Raw genomic sequence first — 18265 nt, 5'->3', positions numbered from 1 at the left:
ACTGAGGAAAAAAAAATGTTTGACAGTTATCCAGAGGCTAAGCTTTAGGCAGGTGAGAGGCATGATCAACATTGCAGCTGGGGAGGAGGACACCTAGTCTGAATGCTAACACTGGATTAGAGGGCAAAACCTAGATGTGGTGGTAATCCAGGTAAGAAATTATGAAGCTCTTAACACAGCCTTGGCAGTTTGTTTGAAGAAAAGGCTCCTAACCACAGTACTGGCAGTTTGTTTGAAGAAAAGAGGACATATTTAGGAGATGCTTACAGAATAGACTTTGGAAGTTGCTTTTGTGTAGAGATTTGGAGGTTATGGGGAGAAATAAGCAGCTCTCTGGATTTTGTCTCCAGACCCTGGATGAATGTTCACAGCTTCCAGGGGATGGTTGATACAGGAGGAAGAGTTAGATGGGAGTGATTATGGGTTTAGTTTACAGACAGGTCGAGTTTGATTTGCACACTTGGAACTCAGTGGAAATGTCCAAAGATCAGGTAAATATAAGAGAACAAAGCTTAGGAAAGTAATTAGGGTGGGACCTTAATTTTAGAGCCGTTGTGGTAAAGATGAACAGAAATAAGGATATGGGAGTCAAAGAGGTGTTTGAGAGAGAGAGTTATACCAAAGGAGAAGAGGCTCAAGGCAGCTGACCAACATTAAAGGATGGGCAAAAAAAGAGCAGCCACAGAAGGTACACTCAGAAGTGGCCCAAGCAGTAGAGGGAAAAAATGGGAGTAGACAGCAAAACGCTGCAAAAAGGAAGAAATGTTCTAACGTCTAATGCTCCAGATAATTCAAGATCTTTCTGAAAGTACCCATTACCAATGGCAATAAGGAGATCATTAGTGGTCTTGACAAATTATGCTTCATGAAATATGCCTTAGTCCATTTTCTGTTGCTATAATAGAATACCACATAGTGGGTAATTTATTAAGAAAAGTTTATTTAGCTTATGGTTCTGGGGGCTGGGAAGTCCCAGAGCATGGCACCAGCATCTGTTGAGGGTACCCATGGTGGAAAGTGGAAGGCAGAAGTGAAATGTGAGTACATGAGACAGAGAGACACCACAGGGGCTGGACTAGCTTTATAACAAACCAGGCTTGTGATAACTAACCTGCTTCCACAATAACAATATTAATTAGTTTATGAGGGTTTTGCCCTCATGACCTAAGCACCTCTAATTAGGCCCCACATCTCAATACTGTTGCATTGCATTGTGGGTTAGGTTTCCTGTGCATGAACTTTTAGAGGACACATTAAAATCATAGCAGATGAGAAAGAAGAAAACCAGAGTCTAGGAGGCAGGATTTGCCAAACATGCTTTGAAGATGTTTGAATGATGAAGTGGAGAAAAAGCACTACCAAAGAGGAAAACTTCTTTTTAAAAAAATAAGGTGAAAGAGATTTAAGAGCATTTAAATGCTGATAATAAGGAACCAAGAATAAGCAGGGTATGATATCTTGGAGTGAGGGGACTTCAGGAAGAGGAGAACTCTTCTATTGTGACTCCAGAGGGAGGCTAACCCAAGGAGGGACAGGTGAACTAGTAGGCAGTGCCAAAGGAAAGTTAAGGAGTTTCTGTCTCAAGGCTTTCAGAACCTCACTGAAGTAAAGGGAAGAGTTCTGTGGTTTCAGTCATGGAGGGAAATGAACAACAAGCACAGACCAACACAGGCTGTAGATTAAGGAAGATTCTGGTAATGACTTTGATAGACTTTCAGGAGGATGGGAAAAGGGGAGACTGAAGTTGTCCAGAGGTAGGGAAGGATAAAAGGTGGTATTTGAGCTTCGCCTTGACACATGAATAAACAGATCTCAGCTTTCTATAAATTGTAATTGAGGATGAAAGGAATATTCACATGGATCCCAGAAAGTTCTAAGCAGCCCTGAAGACAGACCTGGAGGTAGCCAGGTAGGCAGAACCCCTTCAAGTCACTTGCATCAGATTAAATCACCAAGCCCTGAGAACTCGGGGCAGTAGTAGATCTTTTCTGGCCATCATAGATAAATAAATCATTCTGTGACAATCTACATTCTGAGACAGCTCTGTGATAAAGTGAGCTTACAATAATAGTGCAGTGATAATTCTAGCTAATGTTTATAGGTTGTCTGCTATGTGCTAGGTACCACTCTGAGCATTTTCCATGTGTTGACTTATGTAATTCTTATAACATTATGCTGAGGTAGGTACAATTATTCTTCTTAAAACTGTTCTTAAGTTTATATTTCTTTTGTCCAAAAAGGATTTAGATCAACACTGGAATCTCTTGGTTCCAAATCCAAATTCCTGGAGAAAAACTCTGATTCCTGGAACAAACTATCAAATGCCTTCCTCTGGCCCCATCAACTGAAGTCAGGGCCTGGAGCTATTGTAAAATGACTGCTTCCATATTGACCATGGCGGATAGGGAGATTTTAGAGAGGCAGGTTCCTCAAAAGTGGGATGGGGTTGACAAAGATTCTTTCCTTGGCCAAACTTTTGTGGAAAAAGGATGCTGGAAAAGAAATATTATCTTTTGCTGCCAAAACTGGCTGAGATTGGATAGATTCTTTTATAAAGTTTTACTAAAATTAGGTTTAGTATTAATTGTACACTAGTGCGGAACTAGAATTTGGTCTTTTCCATTAAAATTATATGAAAATGCATGTCACAGAAATAGCCAAATATCTTTGGCAATTGCATAATTATCATAATGAACTCTCTTCATATTTTTAAGCATGGCCATATGGCCATTTTAAGTCTTTTGTTATTTATGGACAGTTATTATTTTACTTTGGTTCTTCTCTGAAAGCATTTGAAATCAGCTACAGTCCAAACTTGCTTCTTCTTCAAAGATATTCATGGAAAAGACTACAAAAGTTACTTTAAAAATACAGGCTTCTGCTGAAAACTTTAAGATCACACCAGTGGACTGGGTAAGAATTTGCAGAACTCTAACAAAGAAACTGATGGCTTCATGAAAGTTATATCCCAAGCTCAAGAATAACAAGAATTACACGGGACTGAATGAACTGATGAGGACAATATTTTAGTGACTTTTTGTTTGAAACATTGCTGGTTCTTTAATGTTTTGTTTTCCAAATTTAAGAGAAGTTTTTCTCTCTTTTTTTTTCTTTTTGAGACGGAGTCTCGCTCTGTCGCCCAGGCTGGAGTGCAGTGGCCGGATCTCGGCTCACTACAAGCTCCGCCTCCCGGGTTTACGCCATTCTCCTGCCTCAGCCTCCCGAGTAGCTGGGACTACAGGCGCCCACCATCACGCCCGGCTAATTTTTTGTATTTTTAGCAGAGACGGGGTTTCACCGTGTTAGCCAGGATGGTCTCGATCTCCTGACCTCGTGATCTGCCCACCTCAGCCTCCCAAAGTGCTGGGATTACAGGCGTCAGCCACCATGCCCGGCCAAGTTTTTCTCTTTTATCTTAAGCTATCTGTAGCTTAGAACAATTTGGTAATGTATTCCTTTGTGAATAAAGAAGAAATAATTACTCTTTCCTCCTACCCGATCCCTCTGGAATTAGAAAACTATTAGTAAACATTTTTATTTTATGATAATGTAGTTATTTGCATATGTGCAGTAAGAATATGTTCACCTTGTAGCAGTACACAATTGAAAACACTGGATATATTATGAAGGCCTTAACTGGAATGTTGTATCTTCAGATATGACAACTTCAAGAAACTAAGGTTGACTCTATGGAGTCAATAAAGCCTCTTGGAAAAAAATTATCGCCATGGTGTGTTGCGTACTTGGTTCACTTACATAGTTTTCTTCCGGGTGAATAAAGAGTGTCACTTCCTGGCAGGCCTGGGAACCCCAGGATATTTTGGAGACCTATAAAAGCGATATTCACTCAAATCCCTAAGTATTTCAGAAACAGCCTGAGAGCAAGTCCTTGGCTTCGCTTTCTAGTTTTAAAAGGCTTTTAACTGTTTGGTCTGAGATTACCCTAAAAGTTCCAGGAAAGCAAACTCAAAAAGAGCCTAGGTGGTCAATCATTATTTTTGCTGCATTTATATAAATAATCAGGCCAAGTTAATGAGACTAAACTTATTTTGCAAGGAAATCAGTCTTTGCTTATTTTTGGTAGGAATGGGGGTGAATGGAGAGAGAGAAATTATGTTTCAGAAGAAAACTATAGCACACCTCTTATTGAATTTTAGCCCTGCTCATTGTTTTTGTGGTTTTCTGATTTGTCTACACACTGGACTGGATCCTGAATTCTCCAAGCTTCCTCCAAAATCTGGCAACCACACTCCAGACAAATATTTCCAATTCTCTCCAACCCTTCTGACTTGGAATCATTAAAATTAAAACTGCTCCTTTCCTGGAGCCCCAAAAGCTGAAGCTGGAGGACTTGATACAGACATCAGAGAGATCACCACAATAGCTCAGGGGTAGACAACCTTCGTGGTGTTAAAACTGAAAACCAGGAAGATCTATCAGCTTGCCACTGCCTGCTCCCACACCACTTGAAGAGGCTTCAAGCGCAGTGTTTAGAAATCTTTTTGATTGGCTGCCCTCTGGGCTCAGAAACTGAGTTTCTGACTATTAATCTTTTTTTTCCATTAAAAAAATCCCCTCATTAAATGCCTGACTGCTTGCACCATCCAGTCTGTTGGAACTATCAAGTCCCAACAGGTGACTCAGTGGGTCCTTAGTGAACAAAAGGTGACCACATGAGAAAATGGAGGTACGGTGTTCAAAAGAAAGAAAAATGTCTCTCCTTTCCTTGAACAAGAGGAAGGACTAACAAAAACTCCTTGCTTGGCCAAACTGTAGCCAGTCACCTGAAGCTTCTCCTATGTCTACCTGTGTACTTCCTTGTAAAGTCCAGTTTGGGCTAAGAACGCTGCTAAGTCAGTTTATCAAGAACTCCCCCACCCTTGATATCTGATTCAGTATTTTCAATATATGACCAAGTTTCTCATTGTCCATCATCCCCAGGTGATGTCTGATCACATGGCCTGTTTTCAGCAAGAATCCTGTTAGATTTCTTTAGCCAGAATCCCTGCACCCTCAACCCTGATATCTCCTCTTAGTAATTTTCTATCTAGTGGTCCCCACCCTGCTCCTTGGCTATAAATTCCCACTTACCAGTGCTGTGCTCCGAGTTGGGCTCAATCTCTCTTCCCTGTTGCAAAATCCCTTTGCAGTGGTCCCTCTATTGTGATGTGATTTACACAAGTATCATTGAGTAAGCTTTTCTGTGCTTTAACAAGTATCATTGAGTAAGGTTTTCTTTAACAGGGTGATGCCATCTTAGAGAAATGCATTCTCCATAATACTGAATCTGAGTGTCATCTGTAAGAGGTGGGTTGTTTATAACACATTTTAAAGATAAGATTAATACAGAGTAATTCATTTGGGTAGTGGCACCGTGAAACTTTATAGTGAAAATGGTGGTAGGATCTAATGATTGGCTTTTGGGCATTATAGAAGAAAGAAGAATCAAGAGTGGGTTGAGCTTCAGATCCCTCTGGCCGAGAGGATGGTGCTGCTAACAGAAACAATAAGCAGAAGAAGCAGAAAGAGAGGGTGATAGCAGTGATTTTGAACATTGATATGTTCATCCACATTGAGGCCATCAGAGAAGAGGAAGAGCATTTCAAAATGGCAGACTGCACTGGCGACTCCGAGTCAGACAAAAGCCAGGCTGAAGATGCCAGCCCAAGGGCTGGGGGTTTTACTGAGCATAACAGAAGCAGCTGGGTATGAGTGAGGAAACAGAAGTAGAACAATGAGAGATGGCAGATAGAGACGGGGACTGAGATTTCAAGTTCTAAGAGAGAATGATCTTGGAGGATGCCATCAAAGCAAAGTCACAGATAATGTGGAGATGGCCATGACGAGTCTAGGACCCAAGGGGCTTGCATAGACCTGAGTATCATTGTCCCATATGCTGAAGTCACCACACACACACCTAAGTAGAGGCTGCCTGGCACCTCCTGGGTTCCAGCCTCCGAGGTGAGTGTGTTTTCACAGATTATTACAGTGCCTTATCTTCACAGCAATCCTGAAAGGTAGCTTTTGTGTGTGTTTCACAGCTGAGGAACCTGGAAACTGAGACAGTAACTTGCCCTAAGTCAATAGTAGCCCAGCAAGGAAGCCAATCAGTGCAGTCAGCCTCCAAAGCCTGTGATTTCACATGGGGCTTGTCCAGATGCACCTGGTAGGTGTTGAGTTGGGGATAGCTGTGTGGGAGGCTAACTCAGCACATCAAATGTAGAGGCTCTGGCCACCCTCCCATTGCCTCCCACTGTCTCCTGCATGACCAGGAGGACCGTGCCACAGCCTCCAGGGCTGGCTGGGACTGGCTGTTTCATCTGTGTGGCCAACAGATTTCTCTCTTAATTTTTAGCAACAAATTAATCCTATTTTGAGAACAAGCTTGAGCACCAGAGGGCTATCTGGTTGGAAGTTTTTCTGCCAGGCATTATTTTTCTCATAACATCATTCCAGCATTGCCTATTTTCCCTTCTGAGTGGCTTCAATACCTTCATTTCCTTCACATTCTGTCTTTCCATCCCCTGTCTCTTTGTTGTTGTTGATTTCTGTATCACTTGCTCCCTCTCATTCATATTCCCATCTTTCCCACTCCTTCTCTTTCATCTTCTCTCTGCCTCTTTTGTTCTTATTCGGGCAGCTTAAAATACAACACTTTTTAATGAATCTCTATCCATTTGTAAATAAACACAAGGTAATCACTTATGTTTTATTCCCTCCCAAATTTTGGAGAGTTGAGCACAGGGAATTTGAGTTCAGGGAGATGAGAACTCAGGCTCAGGCTTATATTAGAGAAGCTTGTGTAAAAAGCCCTCAATAAGGTGGTAAAGACACAAGTTCTAACTAGAAGTATCTTAACACCCCAGAGATTAACTTGGTGAAATAGTTAAAAAGTTTGTTTATAATGACAAGGAACAGCTTAACTTTCAATGTGTTGTCAACAGCTCTCCTGCTTGAACTTTTCAAGGTTTTGAGCTGTCTTTTTGCGTGCATGGAAGTGCTAACGTGAAGACACAATTATCTCTCAATCTAAATGTGGCACATGGATGAGAAGGTTCACAGTGTCTTCCAACTATCAGGGATGTCCCAGTATTAACCAGACTGAACTTTGAGACTCTAGGAGACTTCTAGAAAAATAAAACTCCAAAGGCCACATTCAGCAGAATTAGTAAAATGGAGCTTTTCTTCTCTCTCTCTCTCTTTATTTTTTAATCTTTTTGAGACAGTGTTTGACTCTGTTACCCAGTCTATAGTACAGTGGTGCTATCACAGCTTACTGTAGGTTTGACCTCTCTGGACCCAGGTAATCCTCCCATCTCAGCCTCCCGAGTAGCTGTGACTACAGGCTTGTGCCACCACACCCAGCCAATTTTTGTATTTTTTGTAGAGAAGGGGTTTTGCCATGTTGCCCAGTCTGAGAAATGGAGCTTTTTGTATAAAGAACAGCATGAGGTCAAAGGAAAACACTGTGACTGCTTTGAAGAGGCTAGCTTTCTACTACTAGTATGAGCCTGTTGGGGATTAAATTGTGTCCCTCCAAAAGTTATGTTGAAGTCCCCCCTCCCAGTACATGTGAATGTAACCTTATTTGGAAATAGAGAGTGTTTGCAGATATAATCAAGTTAGGATGAGGTTATACTGGATTAGAAAGGCCATTAATCCAATGACCGCTGTCTTTATAACATTAGGGAGATCTGGACACATACACCCAGAGGCAAGTGCTATGTAAAAACAGAGATGCACTGAGAGCACGCCATACGATGGAGGAGGTAACAATTGAAGTCATGTGCCCAAGCCAAAAAAGTTCCGCGATTGCCAACAACCACCAGAAGCTAGGGAGAAGCCAAGAAAGATTCTGAGCGGTTTCAGGAGTGCTGCCCTGAGGAACACCCTGACCCTGGACTTCCAGCCTCCAGAACTGTGCGCCAATACATTTCTATTGTTTTGAGATTGCTTTTCTGAGTTTTGTTTTTTTTGTTTTTGTTTTTTTTTTGAGATGGAGTCTCACTCTGTCACCCAAGTTGGAGTGCAGTGGCATGATCTCAGATCACTACAACCTCCATCTCCCAGGTTCAAGCGATTCTCCCGCCTCAGCCTCCCAAGTAGCTGGGATTACAGGAGCATGCCACCATGCCAGGCTAATTTTTTGTATTTTTAGTAGAGACGGAGTTTCACCATGTTGGCCAGGCTGGCCTCGAACTCCTGACCTCATGTGCTCCACCCTCCTCGGCCTCCCAAAGTCCAGGGATTACAGGCATGAGCCACCGCGCCTGGCCTTTGCTGTGACTTTTTTACAGAAGCCCTGGGAAACTGACACAGAGCCAGCTGCAGATGTGTGGTTAGGCAGAAACGCAATGGGCAGTGGCTTGGATTTCCCTAGCATGGGAGGCACTGCAGAGTTTCTTATGTGCTTGATGGTCAGGGACAAAGCATGGGCCAGCAGCACGCTCCTTCCTTGGACAAGGTCTTAGGGCAAAAACATTGTAGTCAGACAGTGTAATTTCACATCACAGCCTCACTACTTCCCAGCCGTGTGACTTGGCCTGAGTTATTTACATTTGGCTCAATTTCTCAATTCCAGTTTCATTGCAGCACCTATGTGATCACATTTGTGTGATGATTACAGGTAAATACCATTGTGGGTAAAGTATAAGAAGGAGGCCTGGCATTTACTAATTACAAGATAAATCTCCTCCCTACACTGTGCTTCTTAAGGTTTGGGATGCTGAATGGATTCCCTTCTGGTGATAGTGTTGTATGTCAATGTGGTGAGGCTAGGGTCTCCAGTCACTCAACAAAACAGTCATCTAGGTGTTGCTCTGTAGCTATTTTGTAGATGTGATTTAACATTTACCACCAGTTTGCTTTAAATGAAGACCATCTTTGATATTCTGGGTAGGCTTGGTCCACTTCACTTGAAGGCCTTAAAAGAAGAAAGAGGGGAAGTTCTCCTAAGGAAGAAATTCCTCCTGGAACTCCAGTGTCTGCTGCTACTCAACAGGCTCCAGCCCACCCTAAGGATTTTGAATTTGCCTAGGCAATCCCCCACGTTGCCTAAGCCAGTTCCTACTGACTTTTTTGTCATGTCATTCTGCTCAATGACAGTAGGAAGTAGGATGATAGTAGCTCGATGCTGCTGTAACAAATGCCTAAAAATGGGGAAGTAGCTTTGGCATTGGGCAATGAGCAGAGGCTGGGTAAATGTTTAGCCACATGCTAGACAAAGCCCAGATTGCCTTGAGCAGACTGTTGGTAGACTTTGGAAGCTACAGGTGCTACTAGTGAGGGCACAGATGATTTTTGCTATAGAATGGCAGAAGGCTTAGCTCAATCACATCCTTCTGTGTGTGGAAAGTAGAACTTGTAAACAATGGACTCAGATGTTTAACAGAGGAAATTTCAAAGCAAAGTGTGGAAGGTATGGCCTGGTTTCTCTTTGCTGCTTACAGATCAATGGAGGGAAGAACTGTTAAGCAAAGAGAAGCCAGAGCTTGATCAAGAACTGCCTGTCAGGCTTGTAGAATCCCACAGGAACCTCAGGAAATTGATGCACTTCTATAAAAGGCCTCCTTCAATTTTTCTGCCATCTGTCTCTCCTCTTCCTACCCCATTCCATTTTTCAGAGCATATTGTTTTATTTTCTCACTTATCCTGCCACAGAATATTACTGATTTATTTACCTGTCTCGCCCCAGTTAGTGTCTGTTTGAAGGCAATGGCAACGTCTCCATCACTGAGTCTTAGAGCTTAGTGGTGTCAGGTACAAAGCAAACAATAGATATTTGTGGAATGAGTGAATGAATGCATGAACCAACTTTGGGACATGTGCTCTTTGATCAGGATTTTGAAGACATTCTAGAAAATCTAGAAAATCAGAAAGACCAGAAAGGCATTTCCTTGACTGGAATCCAAGTGTTTACCTCAAATGGGCTGAGCTGAAGCCAGGGTCATGGGCCAGAATGAACTAGCATCTGATCTGGAATCTGCAGCCTTACACTCCTTGTGGCTTCCTGTCCTTCCTGTCCTTGAACTTCACTCTGTCCCATATGTACCATGAGACTCCTTGGAACTCTCCACCACTTCTCCAGCCTCACCTGTCTATGATCCACCCCATCTACCCTGGCCGTACCGGACAACTTTGAGTTCCCCAAAGAACCCTGTCGCCACTCAGGCCCTTACCTGGCTGTTTCCTTTCCTAGGGATCCACCCTGTCTCCATCCCTGGGAAGGTCTACTCCTCCTTCAAGACCCAGCTCATGCAGTAGCCCCTGTGGGAAGCCTTTCTCAGTCTCCTCCTCACCCCACATTTGGCTGTTGGGAAACCACTCCGCTTTGTACTTTCTGATGCTGGATTACAAATGTGTCTATCACTCCCCGGAATTGAGTATTGGCTCTGGAGGGCAGGAATGATGTGATGTTCATATTTGTATGAAGGCCAACATAAGGTCAGAACACTGTGTGATTCATATTCATATTTATCATAGATTTACACATATATGATAATTTTCCGAAAGAGGGCAGTAGAAAGTCCTAAGGAATGGGTAATAAGGAATGAATCATTTTTAAAGTTAACTCAAAGTCACCCCTGGAGATAATGAGGTGTCCTCATGAGGTCTGGCAATCTTAGCCTATGCAAGTAGAGGAACCCGATGCCTGGCCATTGACTGTGTTAAATAACCGTTGTTATTTCAGTGAAAAGTAAAGATTATAACAAGCTGATGTTTGTTAAGCATGTACGCTATGCCAGACGCTGTTCTAAGCACATCCCATGTGTGAACTTATTTAATCCTTACATCTTAATCCATACATGAGGTGAAGATATAAATTGGTCCTTGTAGGGTCACACCACTGTGAATTCAGAATATTCTGCTAGCTCTTCAACCCAGGCCCTCCATCTGGTCTGTGCAGCCTGCAAGGGCATAGGGGAGGCCCACTTCAAATATCAGCTCTTTTTTGAGCATATTCCCCAGTTCTCTTGTTCTCACATCCTTTAACTCTCACAGAGCAGGGTGTGTTCGTTTATCATCCCCCTTACTTGACTATCCTGTTACTTTAGAACAGAGCCCTTGCCCTATCCTCAAGATAAGACTGCAAGTTCCAGAGGGCAGGAGTGATTCTGCCTAATACTCTCCAGAGCCCATATCAATGCCTTGCACAGAGGACACATGAAATACATTAAATCACAATGACTCTGTTGTATGTTCCTGGTTTTCAGGAATTTGGCAGCTTGTGTCACATAAACAAAAGTCAGTGGATTTCCAGGCACCAGAGCTTTCCTCTCATAACACTTACCACCAGGGCATGATAAAAACTGTGCTCGTTCTGGGCCTGCCTACCCACCCACCCATTTACCCACCTTCCAGCCTATTGACACACCTGCTATATATAACTTCACCCTACACCCTAGCAAGCGTACGTAAGTGCAACCATAGCCCATACCAAATGTAATCTTAATATACAATCATGCAAATTAAGTTATGGATTTCTAGTTGACACATGTTATTTTTGTAGATATTTGAAAAAACATTCAATTGTACTTACAGCTTTTAAAAATTTTGTGTTGTCAATAATTTGTTGTAGTTGTCTTAAATATTTCCCTGGGCCCTTAAAAGATCTATGCACTTAGTACTCCTCTTTATTGTATAAAGAATTAAATTAGTTAAAACTCATATGTCTGTCCTTCCATCTGGGTTATAAGCTTTGTGGAGCAGAAACATCTGTGTCTATGTCACTCCTAGAGTCCCCACACTGAGCAGAGTACCTGAAACATAGGAGGTGAACAATGAGTATTTCTAGGTGGAAGAAAAGAAAGGAAGAAAAAAAGGAAGGAAGGAAGGAAGGAAGGAAAAAAGCATGGAAGAAAGGAAGGAGAGAAGGGAAGAAAGAAGGAGGGGGGGAAGGAAGGAATCCCTGTATCTTTAGAATTTATTTGAACGAGATGAGATTGAGTGATCAAAGAATGACATGGAAGAGGAGGTTCTCAATTTTTTTCTATAGCATGACTTGAAATTTTTTAAGGGTAAGAATTATTAGTAAAAGTTTTATTTCTGTTGCAAATACTTGCATTCCAGGTACAATTGCTACTAACCTTCCCAAAACTTTTTTATACCCATGGATTCTACAGATTAGAAGTTGGGCAAGGCACAGTGTGGATGGTGGATGGCTCACCTCTGCTCCATGACATCTGCAGCCCCAGATGGGAATAATAAAATGTTGGGAAGACATCTTTCCTCTTCTACCCCACTCTCCCACCAGAATCATCAGGAGGCATCTTTATTTCTGTCTCATGATTAATGGCAGCTGGGGCCTCAGCTGGGCTATCAGCTGGAACATCCCCCCACACACAGTGTTCTCTTCTCATGGGCCAATTTGAGCTTCCTCCCAGCATGATGGGCTCCAGGTTAATAAGGCTAAAGTGTTAGCATTTTTATGACACAGTGCTATGGATTGAACATCTCTCCCAAAATTTCGTGTGTTGAAAACTTAATCTCTAAATCTCTCAATTTATATGTTGATGGTGTTTGGAAGTGGGGTTTTAAAGAGGCAATTAGAAATAGATAAGGTCATCAGGGCCCCCATGATGGAACTGATGGTTTTATAAGAAGAGGAAGAAAGACCTTAGATAGCACATTTGCTGTTTTAGTGATATGATGCCTCCTGCCGTGTCATGACAAAGCAGAAAGGTTCTCACCAGATGCAGCCACCTGATCTTGGACTTTTCAGCCTCCAGAACTGTGAGTAAAATTACCTCTATTTTTTATAAATTACCCAGTCTCAGGTGTTCTATATGGCAACAGAAAATGGATTAAGACATTCAGCCTTGAAAGACACATGGCATCACTTCCACTATATGCTACTGACCAAGCCAGTTGCAAAGGTTGCTCAAGTCTAAGGGGAAGGGGGGACATGTGAAACAGGTCATATTGTTGAGGCCTCCTTGGAAAGCGTAATCTGCCATTACTGGTTCACCCTGTAAAATGTGTTTCTTACTGTACTTTGTGGTCAAAAAAGTTTGAAAAATCTCTGCTCCTTATTGTGTATGTTGTGAATAACTATAATTATTACATCATGCTGTTTTGATGAACATTTGTTTCTAATTTTTCTTAATTGCAAAATCAATGCTGCATTGAGCCTCCCTGTGTTTCTGTATGCACATGGAGCAGTTTCCTGGATGTCCATGCTTAAAACTCCAAGCCCTTTCCCTAGGGCTTGCTGAGGGGAAGATGGCCTGTGTGGTTGACAGTTTTTTTCTAATATTAAATATGTGTTACTGTATAAGAAATTCATTGTCAATATAATTGATTTCTATTTTGTACTAAAATGATACTGCAATTTCTTACTTTACTAGAAATTATTTGTAAATATGGCTTGGTTGTTTTCCCATTTTTGGATTATAAATGATTCTGTTGCCACACTATATTTTTTGCTAGCCTGATTGCTACCTTAGGAGTTTCACGGAAAGCGAATAGATGGTTCAAAGGGGACCAAAAACACTTTAAAGATTCCTGGTACATATTGCCAATCAATAGGATGCTATTTCAGCTAGACTGTGGAGATGAAACAAAACCTTTTGAACCCCCATTAGTGTGGTTGTACTAAGTCCTCCTGAATATTATTAGAGAAAATTTAAAGTAGCACAAGGTAAGCAATTATCAGAAGAATAACTCCCAGTTAGTTCATAACTCAGTTTCTGAACCACTTGGCACACCAGTGGGTGCATACAACCCTGTATACAGTGCATGCAGGGAGGCAGGGGGGTCTGTAGCATCACCCATCCTAACACATACATCTCAGGAGTTATTGTGAATTAGCAACAGTTCATTGGCCATGGATGTCCTGTGGGACATGCTGTGGGGAAGCACATCCTGCAGGGGTGCCTGTAGCTAGTGCCAGTCATGGTTTATGACAGCAGAATAACTCATATACAATACCTGGCTTTCAGGTAGCGCCTTCCTCCTCAGTAAAATCTTGCAAAATTTGACTCTTTCTTGCTTACAGCATCTGTTCAGTTCAGTTCAGCACTCAGTGTGTGCCAGCCCCTGTGCTGGAAATACAGATGTAGACTTTTTTCTGGGTTCATTCCTGCGGAAGCTGGTCTAGAAGACAGAGAAAGATGGGTGAGCAAATGCTTAGAACGCAATAGGATAGTAATGATAAAGAGACATGCAAACTAATGCTGAATGGTTTCATCACCCTGTGAATAAGGAGTTATAATAGAATAAGCCTCTTATGGTAAGTATAATGGTGGTGGAGGGACAGAATTTTCCCAGAGGAGCCAATGTTTAAACTGAATCGTGAAAGATAAAGTATTTACTGATCAGACAAAAGAATGAAGGTGATTTCAGGCAGAGACAATTTGCCAACAAATATACTTTGTAAATTAATTGGGAAATGACCTGGCACTTATGAGGAACCCCCACCTGTTCCTTGGAGAAAAAGGAGCGGAAAGGTAGACCAGAACTCCAGGGCTGAGACCTTCCATCTATGTAGAAATATGAGTAAGTGACCACAGAGTAAACTGTTTAGAGTTCTCACTCCAGAGTGTGGAATCATGATTTCTCAGCATAAAATTTACTTCTTTCTCTGAAGTTCTTCCTTCAAGAGCACTTTTGTTAGATCTCTTGACTGATTCTACCATGTTTTGGCTATTGCTGGCAGGACTCTGACCCTATGTACTGGGGGAAAACAGGCCCATACACACTGTCCTTAGAGAATTCAGGCCTAAAACTGCTTATTAAACACGAGATCCTGACCTTCTCTAACACACATCTTGGAACAGTTTTTCCTGATTTCCAGAGAGTAACCAAAGCCCTTTCTCTTTCCAAAGCCTTATATAAGCCAGCTTCAGCAGGCTCAGGTGGTCAGTGGGAGAGGCTAGACTGCAGCATGCTGGGTGCCATCTCTCTGGCTCCAGGAGCCATTGGACAGCTAGGGGGTTGTCCTTCCCTACTGAATAAATTACATCTGGGGCCCATTATTTTCCATAATTATTGTAATATAACTTAATAAAACTAAATGCTTTATTTGCGTTGCTGCTTGACAGCAAGTTTCCTTAACAACACAACACCATTGTATCCCTATGGAAACAGCTGCATGAGGCAACAGAGCGATGACACATACTTGGAATTTTCTCGCTCTTGCAGTCCTGTTTCCCAATGACTCTCCTGTGAAAGGGATAAAAGTACTCTGCTGTAACAGGCCGGCGGGCACCCCCACCTGCTCTCTGTACTCCCCAGCAAATACTAGAACGGCCCATTGTAGTAAAAACTAGGAGCAACTCTCTACTGAAGACCTTCTAGGTGGCACCTATTGTGTGAAGCAATTTCTCTTTGATATTTCAGATCCTTTCTTCAACTCTGAGCAGTGGGCTTCATCTTGAAAATGAGAGATGAGAAACCGAGTCAGAAACTGTAAGAAAAATTGCACAAGATGACATTGTTAGGAAGAGGTGGCTGGATTTGGCTCACTCCAAAATCTGAAGTCTCAGGACTTGATACCTGCAGGAGGGAAGAAGCCAACTCAGGCCAGGGCTGAGAGTAGGTGGAGAATATGGAGTATATCTCTGTATTTGCCTCTTCCCTACTCTCCTCCCCTCCCTGGGTGCTGAAAGAATCTCACCATAACATTCCCTGATTTCTTTGGGGGATCTAGAGTGTTATCAGTGGGCTCTTTACTTAATTTTTACTTTCATGTCTAGATCTCTGTTCATGCTCTTCTTATACTTTACAACAAATCTCTCCTTTTTTGTCTTGAACTCTTATCTCCAGAATAGTGATGACACTGGTTCTAGGACTTTCCCCTGCTCTATGTTTTTGGTAAGCAGCCTAGGAGAAATTAACTCTGGTCCCTGGGGCTCTGTATGATGTTGAACTGTCTACCAGGGTGGATTCTTTTCTGTCTCACCTCTAAGAATAAATTCAGATGATGACAGGTAAGATAATTCCACTATTACCAACACAGGTGGAAGGGCTACCACCCCACTGCTTAAACATGGTGGTCAACCCATGGGACTAAGGAGGCCTTTGCAAGTCACAAAGGCATTCCATTCATGGAAGCAGGTCCATTCTCCTCATATCCACCTAAATGTAGGCAAAGAAAACAAAGTTCCTTGCCCCAAAATGCTTGCACATCCCGATGGCTTGATTCATATGTGTGATTCCGATGTTATAAAATAGTAAGCAAAAAAATTTAAATGTTTTATTAACAATCCATTCTTATCACTATGAAAACCCCCCTTAATTGAGCATTGTTCTGGAACTACTGTGTTTTTCCCAGCATTGCTTTTAAGCTGAAAAAGCCCTGCAAGTTTGTCTTATATAGAGGGCAATGTGAACTATTACAGTTACCCTCGAACACCTTTGACTTCCTGCCTGCCTGCCTGTCTGCCTACCTGCCTCCCTTTCTTACTAATTAAGGCTTTATAGCCAGAGCAGGTTCTGAAGTTACAGTTAGCAAGAAACTTTTCATTCAATATAAAAGAAAGGTATGAACTACTACTACTAATACAACATGGTAGGAACTGTCAGATCTCTTAGAAGCTGTGGAAAGTCAAAGAAGCACCATCCATCCCTTCCTGAATAGATGTGGTTCAGGGAACGTGACTTTAAAGGAGGTAGCATGTGATGGGCACCAGGATGAGCAGAAAGCCTTGAATGCCATTCCAGTTTATCTCTACAAAGCAGAGGGATCTTTACATATTTGAAATGTTAAAAAGATTTGGCCTTTCCAATATCAAGAATGACACAGATTTTGTAATGTTCCTACAAATATCCTAGACATTAAAAAGTGAGCAGAATTATGAGTGCATTTGATAACCTAGATTAAATAGCAAAATTCCTTGAAAAACACAAGTAATCATACATGACAAAGAATAGAAAACTCTAAGAGCTCCATATTTCCTAAAGAAACTGAATTTATACTTAAAATCTTCCATAACAAACAAAACAAAACAAAATCTCTAGGCCCAGATGGTTTCACTGGTAAACTTCATCAAATATTTAAAGAATGTTTTTTAAAAAAATCTAACAAAGTCACTCAAAGTAAATGAAGTGACAACTACTCGCTTTATTTTATGACTACCATAACCCTGATACCCAAACTTGGAAAATTACAATAAAGTAATATTGTATAAATACAGATGCAAAAAATTTTATTAAATTTAGTAATTCAAATCCAGAAATATACAAGAAATATAATTCACCATAGTAACAGAGTAAAAAATAAAAACCATATAATCATCTCAGTAGGTATTGAAGAAAATCTTTGACAAAAGTTAACTTCGTTTTGTGTAAGAACTTTCACTAAACCATGAATAGAAGAAAACCATGGCAGTTTGTTAAGGGATGTCTATAAAAAATAACAATGAGCTACTGACTCCTTTTTCTGTAACACTGAGAACAAGACAAGATTATCCACTCTTCCTATTTCTATCCTCCATAGTACTGGAAATCCAAATTAGGATAATAGGCAGAAAAGGGAAATAAAAGACATGAAGACTTGGATAGGTGAATGTAAATCTGGCATTTTTGTGGATGACATGTTTACTTATATAGAAAATTCGAAAATTCTAATAGATCCACACAAAACTACTAAGTACTAAATGAATTTAACTATGTGTAGAATACAAGTCAATATATAAAAATTTATTGAGGACTAGCAACAAATATTTGAAAAATTAGTTTTAAAGAGTCCATTTTAATTTCATCAAAAATGCAAGATACTTAGGAATATATTTAACTAAATATGGGTAAGATTTTTACTTTGAAAATCTCAATCCATTGCTAAGTAAATAAATAGGACATATGCAGTGTTCATGAATTGAAGGACTCAATGGTGTTATGACATCACTTCTCTCCAAATTGTCCTGTAGATTAAATGAACTCCCAAAGTCCCATCAGACATTTTTGTAGACATTGAGAAGTTGATTCTGAAGTTTATATGAAAATGCAAATAATCTATTAGGTTGATGCAAAAGTAATTGCAGTTTTTGCTATTAAAAGTAATAGACTAGCTAAAACCATCTTGAAAAAAGCAAAGTTGAAGGACTTGCGCTACTGGTTTCAAGATCACCTATACAACTAAAGTAATGAAGACATTATGGTTTTGGAATAAGGATGTTGAAAACAAGGATTGGCAAAATACGGCTGTGGGCAAAATAAAGCCGTTACTTGGTATCATACTGCCTGATATTCTACAGAGATAAGAATATTTTTTATATTTTTAAAAGTTTGACAAAACCAAAAGAATAATCGTATTTTATGGCACTCA

At 41.0% G+C, this 18265-nt stretch overlaps 1 protein-coding gene across 14 annotated transcripts in view; it reads left to right on the top strand.

The window, feature by feature from the left end:
• Positions 1-18265, top strand: part of RNF144A (ring finger protein 144A) — a 344436-nt gene that overhangs the window by 143944 nt on the left and 182227 nt on the right. The window contains exons 10-12 of one of the 14 annotated variants that reach the window (XR_010149206.1): positions 5245-5307; positions 10199-10443; positions 12642-13415. The exons of 5 other annotated variants lie outside the window; for them this stretch is intronic. Coding sequence is in view for 3 of the 9 variants with exons in the window: in XM_063789334.1 (XP_063645404.1) it covers positions 5245-5304 (60 nt within the window). In the remaining 6 variants the exon portion in view is untranslated. Of the gene's footprint in view, positions 1-5244; positions 5308-7688; positions 13416-18265 lie in introns of those variants that run through there. 8 more of the 14 variants (XR_010149207.1, XR_010149204.1, XR_010149205.1 and 5 more) reach the window with 8 other exon arrangements.

This window comes from Pan troglodytes, chromosome 12 (genome assembly GCF_028858775.2).
Source record: "Pan troglodytes isolate AG18354 chromosome 12, NHGRI_mPanTro3-v2.0_pri, whole genome shotgun sequence".
Lineage (NCBI taxonomy): Eukaryota > Metazoa > Chordata > Mammalia > Primates > Hominidae > Pan > Pan troglodytes.
The sequence above is the reverse complement of the archived record's forward strand: the minus strand, read 5'-3'. Positions and strand labels throughout refer to the sequence as shown.